The following is a 17,476-nucleotide window of genomic DNA, read 5'->3' as shown; positions in this document are numbered from 1 at the left end:
TAGGAATAATAGAAAAGGAGAGCAGGCTAATAAATGAATAAGATATAATGAGAATCTTAGCTTGGATGATGGCAAGCTTATAAAGCACATAGAGTAATCCCAATTTTGGAAGGTCAATTTATTCCAATACAATGTATTGTATTAAGATTCAAACATCAAATCAAAAAGAGCCAAAATAAGTTCATCCTAATAACATCAGGATAATGGCCGACTGCGTTGCAAGAAGAAGGCTGCAGCAGCTACAAAAGCAGCCCTTAGAAGTTCACCTAAAAAATAAGAGTAAAAAAGGACAAACTTAGTCTAATTATAGTTGATTAATTTTGAAAAGCAATAGTGTTCAATATGTGCACTCAAATAAAGAAAATATAGAACTTCAAAATGTCTACCAGTCGATGTCTCCTTGACAGGAAACCATGACAAAATGCACACCAATCGATCACAAACCTTACAATTTTAATTTGCTAACATAGGACTCCAATATAATGCAGACTTAAGTATATTTTCAAAACTATGCTACCTCAGTATAATAACGATTAGAACTTACAACTTAAGTGGCCCAAAACAGTAGTATAGCTCTAGGAATTACACAGAGAGGCAACACTGACAATAAAATAAAAAAGGGAAGAATTTGATGAATAAATTACGGAGGCTTTTGCAGTTTAATTACAGATGTTATTTTAATTTGCAAGATTGAGCTATTGAAAACTGAGTACATAAATTTTTGATAGTCGATTTATATTTTTCTATAATGAAATGCAAATTAGAGGCCTTTATTATTGCCAACTAAAAAATTACATGCAATTAAGTTGCAAAATGCCCTAAACTATGGGGCGCAGTTAATAAGTTAGATCAGTGATGATAAAGTGGCAGCTTCATAAGTTCATGAAAGAATAAAGGGAAAATAAGGAGGTCCACTTGGCGCAGGAGGTATCAATTATGTTTTGATGTGTAGAAGAAATATTCCTCTTAGATAGAGATGATCAAAGATTTACTAATACTTCAACTAACTACAAGATTTCACTGATATGAGCAACTGAACTGGAGGTCATCGTTATGACATACTTCACAAAATATGCTAGATTTGCATTTCATTGCTTAAGAGTACATCTTCTTCCAAACATTTCATCTTTCAACACCAAAAGTTTAAAGAGATTGTCGTGTTACACCCAAAGTTATGCCGCCCAAGTGTTATCCCAATTTATCCTTCCCACGGTCATGAATCACTGCCCTCTTCTGCCTAAATTCCATTAAGCCACCTCAAACCCCTAATTGACCGGAGAAACCTCTCTTTGTACTTACTCCCTACAAGTGCTTCCATCGAACATTTAACCAAAATCTCGTTACAAAACTTAGATCTAGATCAAATCGACCAATTATAATATGCAATGCCACAACAAATCTAAAAAGCAAAATAGGGTTAGGGTTTGATCGGAAAGAGGGAAAAGATCCAAATCACCTGTTGTGCTCCTGGACGAAGCGAGAATTCTTGGCGTCCTCCTCTGCCAACCAATCGAGAAGAATAAGATCCAAATCCTAATACTTACAAAAAACCGAAAAAGAAAAAGAAATCTATCAAAATGAAAAGGAGAACAGAATTTACCGGTGAGTCCAGCAGTAAACTTGGTGATCAGGGCTCCGGTGATGGCGAAGCCCACGAGGAACGGCCACGTGCGATGAAACTCGCGCTTGAAGAACACCGGCCACGGATCGAACTTTCTCATCTCTTCTCCTTCTAACTCCAAATCCCACCGACGGCTCGCTCGATTGGAACAAAGACGCGACGGAAAGAGACACACTATTATTTCTCTCTTCGGCCTTCGGTGGTAGTTGATAGGGTTCCGAATTGGGCCTCTTCTTTTAGTTGGGCTCAAGCTTCATTGGCCCAACCTTTAAACTAAGCTAAATTTATTTAATCCAAAGAAATAATAGGATAAAGATTCTAACAATTCTTTTCTCTAGAAAAACGAAAACTTAAATAGTGTATACAAAATTTTTCTAATAAATTTTAATTCTTCTATTTCCTAGTAGCTTTTTCTTAAGCTCATAGTCCTCTCTAATACATAAAGATATTTAGGCTCATTATTTCTTAAATAAATAAGTTAATCCTTCTCATATTTGTATGATCTATAGTTTGAAATAAATAGTACTATTTTTTTTTTTTGGTTGAAAAATAGTGCTTAATTATTCGCTCTGATAGTCGTCAGGAGATGACAACTAAGTATGATGGCAATCTATAGAGATTGGGTTCTTTGGACTAGAAAGGGGGATGTAGATAATGCAACCGTCTTAGTTTTGTGGAGGTACTATTTTTTGATGCATTATCTCTAACTCTCCCAAGTCCAGTGGTCATAATAACATCATGACTTGTCTCATCCTCAAGCCTTACCCCTTAATCACTGTGAAAGGTCACAGCCATCAACGATCACACTGGCATAGCTTAAGATTAATATGCAACTCACAAAAGAAAACAAGAAGGAAAACCAACAAAGTGGCAATTCAAGGATCTAAATAGAGATATTAGATATTAAACTATACCTTTTTAGAGGGGGACATAGAGGGACCTCTTTCCTTTCAATTGGAAAATGACCGGGCTAACTCTCCATTTAAACCCGTTTGATTGCAGATTGAGATAAAATGAAACTTAATTTTAGAATAAAATAAGTTTTTATTTTTTATTTTTATGATATCTCTTTGTGTGCTTGATTAGAAAAAGGAAAGATAAGTACTGAGTTAATGGGTTACCAATCTTTTTCTTTTTTAACGAAATGATCGTATGGTGATATACGATTAAGATTCAAAGATTACTATGCATCATATAAATTTAAAAAGAGAATACAATAAAGTCCAAAGTCTAATAATACTATATTGGTTTCCCTGTGGCTTTTCCGCAGGTACATCTCTAAAATCGACATCACAACCTACAGCAGAGTGGTAGAAGAAGACGGATTTGAGGTACGAAAATGGAGCAAAAAGAATCCTCTCCATCTAGTGGAGTAGACAAAAATAGAGAGGAAAAGTAAGAGTAGCATTTTGATTGGCCTCACAAATACTATGTTAAAAATCCAATAGAGTAGATGCTTCTCTACCTCAGAATCGTGGCGTGGTGGTGGTACTACTCCTCATAAGGAGAGAGGTGAAGAGGACGACCGCACGAACCTGAACCACTGCGAGAGGAATGAATGAATGCTAGGAATCATCCTCACGATTAAAACGCAAAACAAATATTTTGGGAAAAAATTGGAAAGGAATCGATCATTCTTTCAGTTTTTACACGTGGTGGGCAAACGAGAGGGACGAGGCACTGACGTGGCACAGCTGACGTGGCGGGGTCCACTGCGTATGTTTAATTATAAGAGTAGTAGTAGGACACATGAGCGCAAGTCCCTAGGGAGAGGAAGGGCGAGGCGAGGCGAGGCGAGGCGAGAGGAGGCGCAGGGCATGCCAGCTGAAGTACCCTCTGTCTACGGCGCCGAGTAGCCGCAATTCTAATCATCTCGTTGATGCCCTTCGGGGCATCGAGGGCCATCGGATCGAGATCGGACGGCGGAAGGATGGGCGTGGGGAGCGACGACGCGGTGGTGATCAAGGTGGGGAAGCTCGCCGGTGAGCCGACCGTCGTCACCGTCAATTGCAACGACGAGACCGGACTCGGATGCGATATCTGCCATATAATCCTCGAGTTCGGCCTCTGCATCACCCGAGCCGGTATAAGAAAGAGATCTTTCTTTCGTTCTGCTTTGGTTCTTCTTAGTCTAATCTGTGCTGATTTCATTTCCTTTCTAGGGTTTTAGTTTCGCCAATGGGTGTGTTGTTTAATCTCTTATTGCACTCCGCCTACTCAGTTTTGATACAATTTAACTTTACTGGCATTGCTCAATTACTAGTTAGTTAGTTGAAATTTCCTGATGAGAAGAAAATTTTGACCCCTAGCGTGCAATAGGATCGGAATCTTTTCCGTCTTTAAGGACAAAAGCTGAAACTTTTGGATCTAATAGCGGCTGAGGTTTGATAGTTTGTTATCTTTCTTGTAGATGTCTCAACGGATGGGCCTTGGTGCTACTTAGTGTACTGGGTCATTCCCTTCTTGCCTTCTATAAGCATTCAATGGACGAGCTTGAAGAATCGGCTGCTCTCGGCATGCCCAGCTTGTTCTATCCCATTCTATGTCGATTTGAGTCGGTCAGGAACTTCGCAATTTTACCTTTTGAAGTTGTTCTCTGCCGATCGGAAGGGACTTTTGCATGGTAATCTAATTCTTCTTAGTTGTTTAACCTTTTGGTTTGGAAAAGAGAGAGAGAGAGGTGGATAAGAAATTTGAGTGGTTTGTGCAATGTGATGCAGATGTAACTCAAATTCTTTCTGAGCTCGAGCTTTTGATTCATAGAGTGAAGGTCTCAACGACACCAGATGGTAGAGTCGTCGATCTCTTCTTTATTACAGATTGCATGTGAGTGCACTGAGCAGAACTATTTATCGTATTTTCTTGTCGAAATATCTTTTCTGCTGCAAGCTTATTTTATATTTTTGTATTTTATTTTTCATGACTTGCTTGTCTAACAGAAAGTTTTGTCTTCAGTACTGTTACAAAATTGCTATGTAAGTCTTCCTGTTATAGCTGGACTCTTGCAAGTTGGTCTACCAGTTGTTGTTGTTGTTGATTAGGCATTCAATTTGGTACTTGATTTAGTGACTGTGCATATTAGAATGAAATGTTTGTTCCTTTCACTATAATACTCCTTTGCTTGAAGTGGCAAGATTCTTATGAGAATGTTAAATGCTGTCAGATTTAGAGCTCCTTTCATTTTACTGATTTTGTAACCGGTCTCCTCATTGTTTCCTGAACAAAAGAAGAGCCGGTCAAGGATTGTTTTTCTGATGTAAATGAATGATTCTTTTAAATTTTGTTGTTAAGAGATCTCCATAGGTGGAAGTAGGAAATGAAGATCTTATGCTTATAGGGGAACTGTAGGTTCCATGTTTATCTACTTGACTCTTCTTACTTTTCGGTGTAGGGATCTCTTGCACACTAAGAAGAGACAGGATGACACATGCGAAAGGCTGACCAACACTTTAGGATCTTGCGTCAGCTGTGAGATACTCCTGGCTGAAGGTTTTCAACAGGGATTCTCTTCTCTTCCACCAGTAGTTGCAGAGGAACTATTTAGGCTGGAACTGTCAGACGGTGAGATCTGTTCGCGGTCACTTAGTCCAGATATGAGAAAGCTGAAGAAGGCTAATGTGAATTTTGACAATTCAACGAGCCCTGCTCACACCCTACTCCAGATCCGTTGTGTTGATCAAAAAGGTCTTCTCTATGACATCTTGAGGACATTGAAGGACTGTGGCATTCAGGTACACTGCAGATCTACATTCACTGCAAATAACAGAATTTGGCCTTATTATCTCATCATGTCATGTGATTGATTAAGAAGTTGTTGTGGGACCAAAGTCATTAGAGTCTATGATATTTGCTGGCATTTGTTGAAAGAGGACCACAAGAGTGACATATTAATGAATATGTTCCAGAATTAAACATACGGTCCATACATGAATATGAGCATGCACAAGTGTTATTGGGACCAGCTACAGCTTTTTCCATCATTTGATACATGTATTATACACAAGGACAGACTTTTAAGATTCTTGGTGTAGGACCTACCAATGTTGTGATCTCACATTTAACGAAATTATGAAGGTTAAATTCTTCAATCTTAGATGATCGTGTGAAAAATTTTCTTGTTGTATATAGTAGTTTTTTTACAGCCTTCTTAGTTAGTTACTAATTATCTGTGGCAGTATCCTATACTTCATTTTATCCTTCCTTACTTGACAGTCTTACATCTAATCCTCTTCCGTAATTAAGATTTCGTCCTCAATGTCACATGTTTAAATTTTGAGAATATATTCTAATAATAATTGTAAGCATTTATTATTATCAATCAATATCATTTAGACTGTACATAGGCATGCCTGACGCACTAATTTTTTTGCTTACCTGCAGATAAATTACGGGAGATTCCTGTCAGACATGAAAGGCTTCCGAGAGGTGGATCTTTTTATTCGTCAAACTGATGGAAAGAAGATAATAGATTCTGGAAAGCAGGGTGCCCTCTCTTCTCAGTTAAGACTGGAGATGCTCCATCCGCTGCGAGTAATGTTTGTGAATCGCGGCCCAGACACTGAACTCCTTGTAGCTAACCCAGTTGAATCATCTGGGAAGGGTCGGCCTCGCGTATTCTACGATGTTACATTTGCTCTTAAAGTTCTTCAGATTTGCATTTTCTCAGTAAGCTACTATGACTCATATTCATCTGCTCCTTTTTATCCAGGGATTACTAGTTATAGATTCCAAATCCTCATCACCAACTTTATGATTCATCTGTAGGCTGAGATTGGCAGGCAAACAGCATCCGGGAGGCAGTGGGAAGTCTACAGATTTCTCTTGGATGAAAGCCGAACACTCCCTCTAGCAAATAGCCGAGATAATAGGAACCAAATTGTCGATTTCGTAAGGAGAACACTAATGGGATGGTGAACTAGTAGAATTGTATAAATCCCACAAGAGTTAGAAGAACTGGGCAGCTTTATGTGTGCTTTTGACGAAGAATTGTAAGTTTTAACTTAGTTTTAGATTTATGTTTGCGTATGAGCCTTTTTAAGATGACTTAATGGGTAGTCTGCTTTCCATGTTTATGGACATCATTAACTGATAGTTTAATTGCAAATGCTGCAATTCATCAGTGAATATTCCTGATGCTGGTTACATCTTCTCATGAAAATATTCTACTCGCCTCATTTGAATGATAGTGATATATTCTGTTCTCTTTTTCGCTAAAATAAAATTGTTCACCCTCTTTGTTCTCTCATCTAATATTATATTACAACTCCCAAGAATATAATTGGTTGGTGCATTACTCTCTCTTATTCACCGATTAATCCTCTCTTATTTATAAATAACACTTAAAATTCTTGTCTCTATAGAAGTAATTATCTTACCGAATTGCCTATAAATTCTTTATTTGTGTTTGAGTTTAAGTTATAACTAACGGCTCAAACTTTTTAGACATAATCATATAAAGGTTGGAAAATGACAATTGAAACCGATCACCATGCTAATAATTGAGCATATGCTGCAACTCGTTGTTGGTGAGGTGTACTTCTCTATCCTCTACATCCTCTTCCTTATACTAAAATCCTATATATATTTTTTCTTCTTCTTTTAAGGAGAAAGGATAGTAAAGATTGCTTATAATATGAAGTAGTGTTGAAAAAAAAATGACAAATTCCTTAAAAAAGTATAGACCTCTTTTCAGAGATCAATCTCAAAATATTATCAATTGAATAGCTGTTAGATAATGTTGCATTAAACAACACCGATTAACTCAAACACCGTTAAATTTCCTCTTCTTTAAAATTATAATAGTAGTATTAGTATATTTATAAATCCATCATCTAATAGTTCAAATCGGACGCTATTAAATTTTCACCTCTCTTGAAAAAAAAATTTCATGTAGAAGATTATACAAAAATCAAAGACCAAAATTTGAGTTCTCTCCGGACTCTGGATCCTCTTTTTATGGTTGATTTACTTTGACCAACAACTAACTTTAATAATTTTTCCTCCACACAAACGAGAATGAAAAAAGAAAAAGAAAAGAAAAACCTTAAATCATTATTTATTTATTTATTTTTTTGGTCAACTAAGCCCAAATATTGAGCCCATATTATATCCAATGGGCCACAATTAAAAAGCCCATTAAGCTCATACTTACCTCATAACAATCTCTAAACCAAATACCAATTTTGTCCTTACTCCATTTCCGGTACCTTCGCGATGGTCGTGCGCCGCCTCCTTTCCCTATCGTTTCTCCTCGTCTTCCTCCTCCCTTATTGGATAAGTGCTTCCCCTTATCCTCGCCGGACTTATTCTCGAAACCCTATCCGGTTCGCGGAGGAACTTATCCGCGATCTCAACCTCCTTCCGGGGATACGAGAAGCTGAAGCGGATGGCGAAGTCGGCGAAGACCCCTCGAGCCCTCGCCTCGTTGAGCGGCGGCTCGATCTCCGGATTCTCGGAGATATCGGATCGGAGATACCGATCGAGCAGCTAGGGCATCATGCCGGATACTATCGCCTCGAGCACACGCACGCTGCTAAGTATTAGCTTCATCCTTGATCTCTCTTGTTTAATTCCGAAGATAATTGGATTAGATTCATCCATTTTGGTCTAAATTTGTCTGTTATAGATGAAATAAGTACGAACTTCGTATAGATTTCCTTTTTTGGTACGTTACAGGAAAAAGGAAGCGGTTGTCTGTGCCTCGAACCTTTTGGTTTGAATAATCGAGTCGAATTCTAGTAGAAATTCCTATTGTGTAATATTATTCGACAGAGTAGAAAGATACTGGATAAATCATGTGTAAATATGATTTAGGATATACGTTTGCTGTGCACCTAGAGTACAAATTTATTCGTTCACATTAATGCTTGCAGACCAACTTCTCTCTTGGAGGTCCCTGAAGTAGCGACATGATTGTTCTTTTTTATTATTTCCTAATAGATTTTGGCATTTCCATTATGTTAGACATCTTGTTCATTTTGTAAGTAATAAAGAGTTTCTCATCAGCTTCCATGCTCAAATGGTTTCATTTTAGCTTATCGTAACTGGAAAGAGTATATCCTCATTGGTAGCACTGACTAGTTTCCCTAGTTTTATTGTGCGTAGAGATGTGATCTTGTGGCTGACATGACTCACATTTCACTACTACCCTGATTTGTCTGTTCTATCTATAACCAGAAGCAATTTGATTGTCTTTTGAGAGGATGATACTATGCACCTACTTTGATCAGTAAATATTTTGCTTCCAAGGCATCATGGATGGCATTATTAGTGTTGTAAAGTGGTTTCTGACTATCTGCAGGATGTTCTACTTCTTCTTCGAATCCCGAGGAAAAAGTAGTGATCCAGTAGTTATTTGGCTCACTGGAGGTCCTGGATGCAGCAGTGAATTGGCCCTGTTTTATGAAAATGGTCCTTTTAAAATTGCAGATAACATGTCACTTATTTGGAACGATTATGGATGGGACAAGGTATCGATTTTGCTACAAGTTCTTTTTTGGTGCTTCTAATATTTGCCACATCAAGGACCAAACTCTTTCATTCATAGGTAGGAAGTGAAATTCTGACATAGAGAGAATTGTATTTACTTTAAGATAGGAAAATCCCAACGGAACACAATCCATGTAGCAGCATGAATGAGATATCACTTATCGATGACAAATTTTGTTTCACATGATCAGTGAACTAAATTTGTAGCCTTCTGATGTCTACCAAAATGCTATAGTTGGAGCATTCGGTTTACAGATTTATAGTGTACATCCTTATATGTACATGGTGCTGAAATGTCTCAGCTACAACACCTCTGTCTTTGACTCTTGTTGGTTTATAAATTTCATCTGATTTTTGTATAATTAGAATCTCGTATTCTCCGTATAATATTTGTGGCATATCTGAATGCATCTATAAACAATTAGATCTGTATATTGCACCAGAGGATAATTAAATTTCATCTGTTCTCCAGGCATCAAATCTCATTTTTGTTGACCAGCCCACTGGAACTGGCTTTAGTTATAGTACAGATTTACGTGACATCCGATATGGGGAGAAGCGTATAGCAGATGATTTATATGACTTTTTACAGGTAACAGTTAATTTTCAATTGCTACCTGTGTTTAGTCTTAGACTGTCCATTAAGATTTAGCTACTTAACATTCTTGTACATCTCCAGGCTTTCTTTAAAGAGCATCAAGATTACTTGAAGAATGACTTCTACATAACTGGAGAATCATATGCAGGGCACTATATTCCTGCTGCTGCTGAAAGAGTATACAGAGGAAACAAGGAGATGCAGGGGTTTCATATAAATCTAAAGGTGAACTACAACATTATTATGTGTGGGACATCTCTTAAAATAATAGCTTAGCACTTCAGCTACTGAACTTTCACCTTATAATTATCTTAGAACTTCAGCTAGTGGACTTCCACCTTATAATTTCTTTAGAGTGTATTTTAAATTTCCGAAATTCCATCATTTCCTCTAGAATATATAAAAAGAGAGAGATGGAGATATGAACTAGTTACTGCTCCTCTCTCAGGAGTGAAGAAGAAAACAAATAAAATTTCAGATTGTAACTAGTGCCTGTTTCTTTTTCCTTTTTGTGTAGGGTTTTGCTGTTGGTAATGGATTGACTGATCCTGCAATTCAATATGGTGCATATGGTGACTATGCACTAGATATGGGCATTATTGGCAAACAAGCATACACCAGCATTAACAAAATATATCCTCTCTGCAATCTTGGAATTAAACTATGTGGTAATCATTCTCCTTATCACTATTTGATATCTCACTACATTGCATGGCATGACATAAAACTTTGACTTGATAAAGAATCAAGACATATTTAAATCTGACATGAATTACATCTTCTAGTGAATAACTAATATAGTCAAATGGACTCTTGCAGGTTCTTCTGGGATAATACCATGCATTGCTTCTTATATTGTTTGTAATTCCATCTTTACTTCCATTTTGCTTCTCGCTGGAGACATCAATGTACGTGGTCTACTTCTTTCAGGGTTGACTCTTGCATATTAATTAGCATTTTCATTTTCTAATACAAGCCCTCTTCAGTATTATGATATTAGGAGAAAATGTGAGGGTAGCCTCTGTTATGATTTCTCAAACATGGAGAAATTTTTAAATGATAAGTCTGTGAGGAAAGCTCTTGGTGTTGGTGATAGAAAGTTTGTATCATGCAATCCTCTTGTTTATGAAGCAATGCTGACGGACTGGATGAAAAATTTGGAAGTGGGCATCCCCGCGCTAGTTGATGATGGTATCAAACTGCTTGTGTATGCTGGTGAATATGACCTAATATGCAACTGGCTGGGTAAGTTGTGACTTGATCTTCCATTTAGTTGTAATTTCTACATAAATGGAAAATTTTATCAGCTAGCTCTTGTGGCACTTCTTCTGTAGAAACATTTAGTGAGAAAACAAAAATTATGAGACTGCAGAAAGGTCAGGTTAGACTTCTTAACTCAGGAAGAAAAAGACAACCAATTTCAAGCGCATTGGGCACTTTAATTTCTCGCTATTGAAAAGTCTACCTATATTGTTCTAGGTACCATATATTTGGAAGCCAATGATATGTTTGACAGTGCCTATACGTTATAATAGGTTAGATAATTAATTGGCACCTTCCTTTTATACAGGAAATTTTAGGTGGGTCAACTCCATGGAGTGGTCAGGTCACCAGATATTTGCTAAAGCTCCAATGTTGCCATTCACCGTCGATCGCAAGGAGGCAGGACTGCTTAAAGCATACGGCTCCCTGAGTTTCCTCAAGGTGAGTACTTCTCTAGATGCGATGCAATTGTATCCTCTTATGTCGTTCCTTAGCTCCTTTGGGGTTCTCCATTTTCTTGGCTTGTATGAGCTGGAGATGACAATTAGTTAAGAGGTCATAACTATAAATCTGGAGAATATGTGGTCCTTGGGGGGAAATGGGGAATATATGATGGATTATTTAACTTTCAATATATATATATATGTACTTACTGCATCTATTTCCATATATGAGGCGCTTCTAGATCAATAATTCCAGGGTTGTTAGCAGTTTTTTCAGTGAGGCTAATGATTTAATGAGTATCTTGCCAGGTACATGATGCTGGTCACATGGTTCCGATGGATCAGCCCAAGGCAGCATTGGAGATGCTGAGGAGATGGATGAACGGGAGTTTAAGTGAAGAAAGGAAATCCTCTGTCGTTGCTGATGCATAATAAGATATAGTGTGCTTTAAAGCAGAGTACTTGGCGGATGAGGCCTGAGAAGTCGTGCCATGTACCTAGGGCTGTATCTAAATTCTAGTTCCTTGTGTATATATTTCTACTTCCCTGGCTCGTAGCTTCATATACTTATCTGCCTTACAGTTTCATCATTCCTACCTCAAAAGCTTTGTTGATCATGTGGGCATCTGCGGCATGAGGTAATTTCAAATGATGCTTTTGAAGTGGCTTAAACAAAACTCTCTCCAGCGCGGAAGTTTGTCAGAACAAATTGTTGCCCCAGTAAAACCTGTAGAGACGAGTTCAAACGTTTGGGGGCCGACTCCGTTTTTTATTATTTTATTCGTGGTGGCCGAAAATACTAGTATTTGTTCTAAAGATAGTCTTGGACCATATCGCAAGATGTATTTGTTATATTTTTCTTCATACCGGTGGCATTCCCGACACAGCATAAGCACATTAGAATGATATGAATGATTCATCCGAGCAAATCTAAATTCAAACAGAACAGAAAATTATTTACGCTGTTTATATCATCCAGATCCATGCACCGATCCCTTTCAAACAAATATCACAAGTACTCAAAACCCCATAAATCTCATTCTACTCGTAGTAGTTCAGTCATCATTTCACAAGGAACTTAACGAATTGCCAAAGATTCCATTGCCCCCACATTTCGTTCAGAAGGAACTTCACGAATTCTGCTCTTCCAACAATGTTTCCTACATGATTCACGTATGATATGTTACCGTAAATTCTAACAGGAAAAGAACGGACAGCTAAAAGGCTTGCCAAATTTTTGTATGAACTAAGCAGGAAAACAGAAAACAAATCAAGATTTATTTATATCTAACAGTTTAATGCTACTACCGTTGACTCTGTCCTGTCTTAGCCTGAAATAGTCACTGAATGCCACATACCAGAGTATATAAAACCAGAAAAGTAACCACTTAATGTGGGAGCCTTGCAGGCTGGATAGTGGACACTAACTTTAACTACCAAGGCAGGAAGACTGGCCGCGCCATCAAATAGTCCCCACCATGACCGAGGCATAGAATTGGCATATGAAAAGATAACTGCCAAAAAGATGTCACTGATCACATCCATAAGCTCATTTAGACGATCCATCTTCAGTGCTAGTTAGTGATGTGCAAGGCTTCAGATAGCAAAAAAAAATACCATGAACCTTCCCACAGTATTTATGCATCACAGAAGCCACAAATTCAAAGTGGAGAAAGGTAAACAGAAGAGTTCCTCCTCTGGTGCATGCATAATGCATCAGACCTCTTCAAAGACTGACCCGTTAACTGTGGACCCCAAGAAAAAAGTCCACAGTCATCGTTTACCTCACAAAAGATGAGTTATTGCAAAGGAACTCAGTATGACAAGTGTTAGTCCATATATCACTTCTGTAAGAGTCGAGAAGGATGTCGCTGGCTATTGGTTCTGAAGGTTGCAAAATCATTAGACATTCAGTTGCACCCACCTGCTAAATAACAAATAGGAAACACATTTTCTCAGGATAATAATCCTTCAAAGTGCTAGGCAAATAACATATTCGAAACAAACTACAAAAACAATGAAATACAGCATCTGCAAGGGAAAAGCACTGAAAAAGTGCATACCTTCAACTAGTGATAGTTGTCGGGCCGATATAATGACATCTTGACATGTATATGCACTGACACTGCCTTCCCACTTGGACGCCAACTTTAACTGGGTTGGAACACCAGTATATAATCGTCTCGCAGTAAGAAAGGAAAGAGAAACTAAAAATAACCAGGCGAAAAGATCGATAAGGGCAGTTGCCAGGTACCCACTGAATCCAAGCACTATGTCGAAACAAAGGTGCATTAACAGTAAGAAAACCAAGCTTGATAAATTAGAATTCCATCTTCCCTTCCCTATAGTAGCACAGCTTTAGAACTAAACAAACTATTGAACACCATCAAGCAAGATAGTAGGGCAATATAAGTACTCCTTAATTGGTCTGCATTGCTTCAGCATGGTACTTTTCCAAGTCAGCATCAAGATCTGTAGTTGATACCGGCGGGGCACGGTCTTTTCCTCGTCCACCACGTCTCCCCCTTCCACGGCCACCACGTCGTGCCAATCCTGCTGTGTTGCTTCTAGGTCCACTGTTACATTGCAATGTCAGAACAAGAAAGTTAGGACAATCTGTTTCATCAACAAACAGAAGAGCAAAGCCAACAACGGTGATTCAAGTCATGTTACACTATATAAGATAAGGCACCTAAGATGTTAGGTACAAATAAATCATCATACATATGGAAAATATGCACTACTACAAGGAAGTCACTGTAACAACCAAGCCTGAAATAAAACAAATCAGGGAGGTCAAATTAAATAGGAACTTAACAGTAGGGGTTCAATGAAATATATATATAACACCTAAACTATAAAGCACGGCTATAGATTCGGATACGGATACAGATACGGATACAGGGATATGACAAATTCTCAAAAAATAACCCTAAATAGAGAGGATTTAATTGTACTTTATGATTTGGAAGGACTCTTCTGACACAAAAAAGAAAAAAAAAAATCTTCTTCATCAACTCAGCTTTATGTCTCTTGATCATGTGCCTCTCTCTTTTGGTAAGTCGAGAAGCCATCAGGTGGAAACTCCAGAACAGACTGTTCGAGACATTATTCTAGGGAATCAGAAGATTTTTGAAAGCTTGTTGTCTTTATCCAAGTATAACATGCAATAACAGTATATGCAATCCTAACCAAATATTGATACGGTTTAAAATATTTCACATTTAACAGTATAATCCTCTCTTCTTTTCTAATTCACTTTTCCTATTCCTTATTTATCTTTCTGTGCTCTATCAAGGTGCCAAGAAATAATTTGCAGAACATTTCACTCTCTCAACAAATTGTAGAGACTCTCATTGTCTTTTATTGGCACTATTACCTATGGGTAGCATTAAAGCCATCTCTGAAATTAGATAAAATCTACTAAACTCATAGGAGAAATAACGGATAAGACTGAATAATGTGCAAAAAGAGGTTTTTCCAGGAAAGCAAGAATGACGTTAAGATAGAATAGTGTTAATGCAGCAAAAAAAATTTTTGCAAAAATCATGTTAAAAATATTTTGTTGCCCAACGTATCCAACAACCTATAGATCAACATAATACCGTCTGGATTGAGAGAATTGGAGAGAGAAAATAAAAAACAAAATTTCCTATTCATTCTCTCTTTTTCTCTTCTTTCATTTATCTTCTTGCCTTCTTGATTCTCCCATCCTCTCCATCCAAAATATAAGTACAAAGCAAAAAAAGAAAAAAGGTGAAAGTAGTCATTACCAAAGAAATCATTTCATCACATTCACCCACCAAATCCTGTCTTCTAATTTGGAAATTTCTCAACCGAGCGTACTACATCAAATTTAAATCTCATGACACATCAATGGTTATTATAAATTTTATGTAACTTAGGCGTAACATCTGCACTCATATTAGAAACACTAACCATGCATATAAATAAGGGGTAAAACTACAAACCTCATGGGAGCCCCATTCAAATTCCTATGGACCCCATTTGATGCTGGAGGCACAGCAGATGGAGCTGGAATAGTTCTTCCTACAATTTCTATTTGCATTCGTTTGCCATCAAGTTGCACACTGTTGTACCTCTTCACAGCTGCTAAAGCATCAGCACGCCTTGCAAATACGACTTCAGCCGTTCCCTTATAAAGAACAAGTATTCAAAAATGAGAAAGAGACAGTGTAACAAACAAATGAATCAGAGACAATATTAAGTACCTTAGATCTTCCACTCCTATCATAATGAATCGTGTAGCGCTTCAGATCACCAACCTCTGAAAAAAGTTCCTGCACAAAATTACCAGTGGCATTACGATAAAACAGAATGTATACCACCAGATAGGGGCAAGTAACTGCATCTGGAGGTAGAAAAGAAAGACAGGACAAATAAAAAAGGGAAAAAGCAAATTCTTGAGAAACTTACGCCAGGTAACTTATAAAGTAAACAAGTAGTGGTTGACAATTTGACTAGCTACAAACATGATATACTATATAAAATTGAATACGTGCACTATATCTAGATTTTATTTGCACAATGGTGACTAGAAGATCAACTAGTATAAGTACTAAAAATAAGTTTTAGAGATCCCATGTATTTCCTTGTGGATTCATGAAGTAAACTTACAAAGCAAGACAAAGGCATAGATGACACAGTATGTTTTGTACAATGAGAGAGAATTAAGCACCATATGGAAAGCTGCTGAAAAAAGTACTTGGATCTTACAAAGCGAAACTTCTAGATCCATCAAGCAATCACAACAACCATAAACTCCACCCTAAAATAGCTTCTAAGAGAAAACAAGATGCGGAATTTTAGCATGTCGTACAAACTAAAAACTTGTGGATAGACCTTTTACATTAATATTCTCCAGCGAGAAGATGTTATGCATCCATTGACAACGAACATACATCAAGGATGAAATAATATTTCCAAGTACCATTCGTATAAACTATTCCAAGGTCTAAAGTGACGTTGAAAACAAAAGATTATTAAAAAAAAAGTATGCGAAGGTAAAGCTAAAAACCTTGATGTCTTCGTTGGAGACTCCATAATCCAAATTCGAGATGTAAAGCTTGGTCCCCGTCTCGATCGCCGACGCCCTACCCGCAGGAGCAGGACGATCCGTATACATGTCATGCTGCCACGCTGACTCCGGAGCCTGGATCGGTACATCAAGTGAGAAAACCCTAGATCGAAGAGGAGGAGGCAAGAGATGAGCCCCGACGAGATCAATCGGCGGAGATCGATATCGGACTTTTAAGGATCGGATCTGATCGAAGCCCTAAAACGATACCTTCCCCACGGAGTAAGGAGCGGGGCGATTCCCAGATCGGTTGGGGAACCGGCGTGTGGGACCTGATCCGGCAGACCGGCGGCGGTCGCGAGAGTTTCCACCACCACCGCCACCACCACCACCGGCGGCAGAGACTGTGGAGGAGGAGGACTTCTTGTTGCTCTTGATGATGTCGTCGAGGGACATATCCAAGGCACTCGACATCGCGGACCGATAGAACTGGGGGAAGGAGATGGAAATCTAGGGTTTCGACAGAGGAGAAGTGGAGAGGGGTTTGGGTTTCGAGGAGAGGGGGAAAGGAAGAGATAATGGAATCGATAAATAAAAGGACAGAAGAAGATGGAAAGCGCGTATTGATGATATACGTTGTAATGGTATATACTCGTTGCATCGCTGTGTTGGCGTGAGGCCGACGCAGACGCAGACGCAGACGCGGACGGTTGTGATTAGGCCGAGATCAGATGGAAGCGCGGAAACTTAGTGATAGATATTATTGATTCGGCTAGGATTGGGGCCAGACCAATTCAAGCCCAAAGCCTGCGCTAATTCAACTCATCAACTGGCCGGCCTCTTTTATCGAAACCACGTCGACAACCATCGCCAATTTTCACATTATTTTTTGTGGCATATTAGTTCTCTTTAGTTAAGTAAAACCTTCATAATATTCTGATTCCGTCTAATTGCCATACGATCAATTTGAGATACCATTTTACCTTTATTTTATTAAAAAAAATTACTAAGAGTAAGATGACCAT

The 17,476-nt window shown here is 38.2% G+C and overlaps 4 protein-coding genes across 6 annotated transcripts; 2 read left to right on the top strand and 2 right to left on the bottom strand.

The window, feature by feature from the left end:
* Nucleotides 1-45: 45 nt before the first annotated feature.
* On the bottom strand, nt 46-1,814 carry LOC140790311 (ATP synthase small subunit 6-A, mitochondrial-like). 2 transcript variants are annotated; one of them, XR_012109366.1, is made up of 3 exons: nt 1,601-1,697; nt 1,457-1,499; nt 46-266 (listed from the first exon to the last, which is right to left on the bottom strand). XR_012109366.1 is itself a non-coding variant. In XM_073140337.1 (2 exons), the coding sequence occupies exons 1-2, from the start codon at nt 1,719-1,721 to the stop codon at nt 1,453-1,455; spliced, it is 168 nt and encodes a 55-aa protein (XP_072996438.1). In that variant the 5' UTR covers nt 1,722-1,814. The 2 variants fall into 2 exon arrangements, 1 of the variants encoding a protein (XP_072996438.1); XM_073140337.1 differs by lacking the exon at nt 46-266 and having other exon boundaries at nt 1,453-1,499; nt 1,601-1,814.
* A 1,079-nt stretch (nt 1,815-2,893) lies between these two features.
* LOC140790307 (ACT domain-containing protein ACR9-like) lies at nt 2,894-6,779 on the top strand. Its single transcript, XM_073140332.1, has 6 exons — nt 2,894-3,705; nt 4,032-4,244; nt 4,342-4,447; nt 5,013-5,352; nt 6,002-6,286; nt 6,386-6,779. Exons 1-6 carry the CDS (start codon nt 3,501-3,503, stop codon nt 6,533-6,535), a joined length of 1,299 nt encoding a protein of 432 aa, XP_072996433.1. The 5' UTR covers nt 2,894-3,500; the 3' UTR covers nt 6,536-6,779.
* Nucleotides 6,780-7,793: 1,014 nt separating this feature from the next.
* LOC140790306 (serine carboxypeptidase-like) lies at nt 7,794-12,277 on the top strand. Of its 2 annotated transcripts, none has more exons than XM_073140331.1 (9): nt 7,794-8,157; nt 8,922-9,090; nt 9,582-9,701; nt 9,789-9,932; nt 10,225-10,375; nt 10,527-10,615; nt 10,694-10,952; nt 11,278-11,411; nt 11,723-12,277. In XM_073140331.1, exons 1-9 carry the CDS (start codon nt 7,835-7,837, stop codon nt 11,843-11,845), a joined length of 1,512 nt encoding a protein of 503 aa, XP_072996432.1. In that variant the 5' UTR covers nt 7,794-7,834; the 3' UTR covers nt 11,846-12,277. The 2 variants fall into 2 exon arrangements, 1 of the variants encoding a protein (XP_072996432.1); XR_012109365.1 differs by having other exon boundaries at nt 7,803-8,157; nt 10,694-11,186; nt 11,723-11,975.
* A 1,364-nt stretch (nt 12,278-13,641) lies between these two features.
* Nucleotides 13,642-17,073, bottom strand: LOC140790310 (THO complex subunit 4B-like). The gene is made up of 5 exons (XM_073140336.1): nt 16,722-17,073; nt 16,452-16,586; nt 15,646-15,714; nt 15,385-15,569; nt 13,642-13,989 (listed from the first exon to the last, which is right to left on the bottom strand). Exons 1-5 carry the CDS (start codon nt 16,923-16,925, stop codon nt 13,833-13,835), a joined length of 750 nt encoding a protein of 249 aa, XP_072996437.1. The 5' UTR covers nt 16,926-17,073; the 3' UTR covers nt 13,642-13,832.
* Between the last annotated feature and the right edge of the window lie 403 nt (nt 17,074-17,476).

The sequence above is a fragment of the Typha latifolia genome, chromosome 6, assembly GCF_019914945.1.
Source record: "Typha latifolia isolate L0001 chromosome 6, TyphaL0001v2, whole genome shotgun sequence".
In the NCBI taxonomy this organism is placed as follows: Eukaryota; Viridiplantae; Streptophyta; class Magnoliopsida; order Poales; family Typhaceae; genus Typha; species Typha latifolia.
Note: the sequence above shows the minus strand (reverse complement) of the source record. Positions and strands in the feature narration are given on the sequence as shown.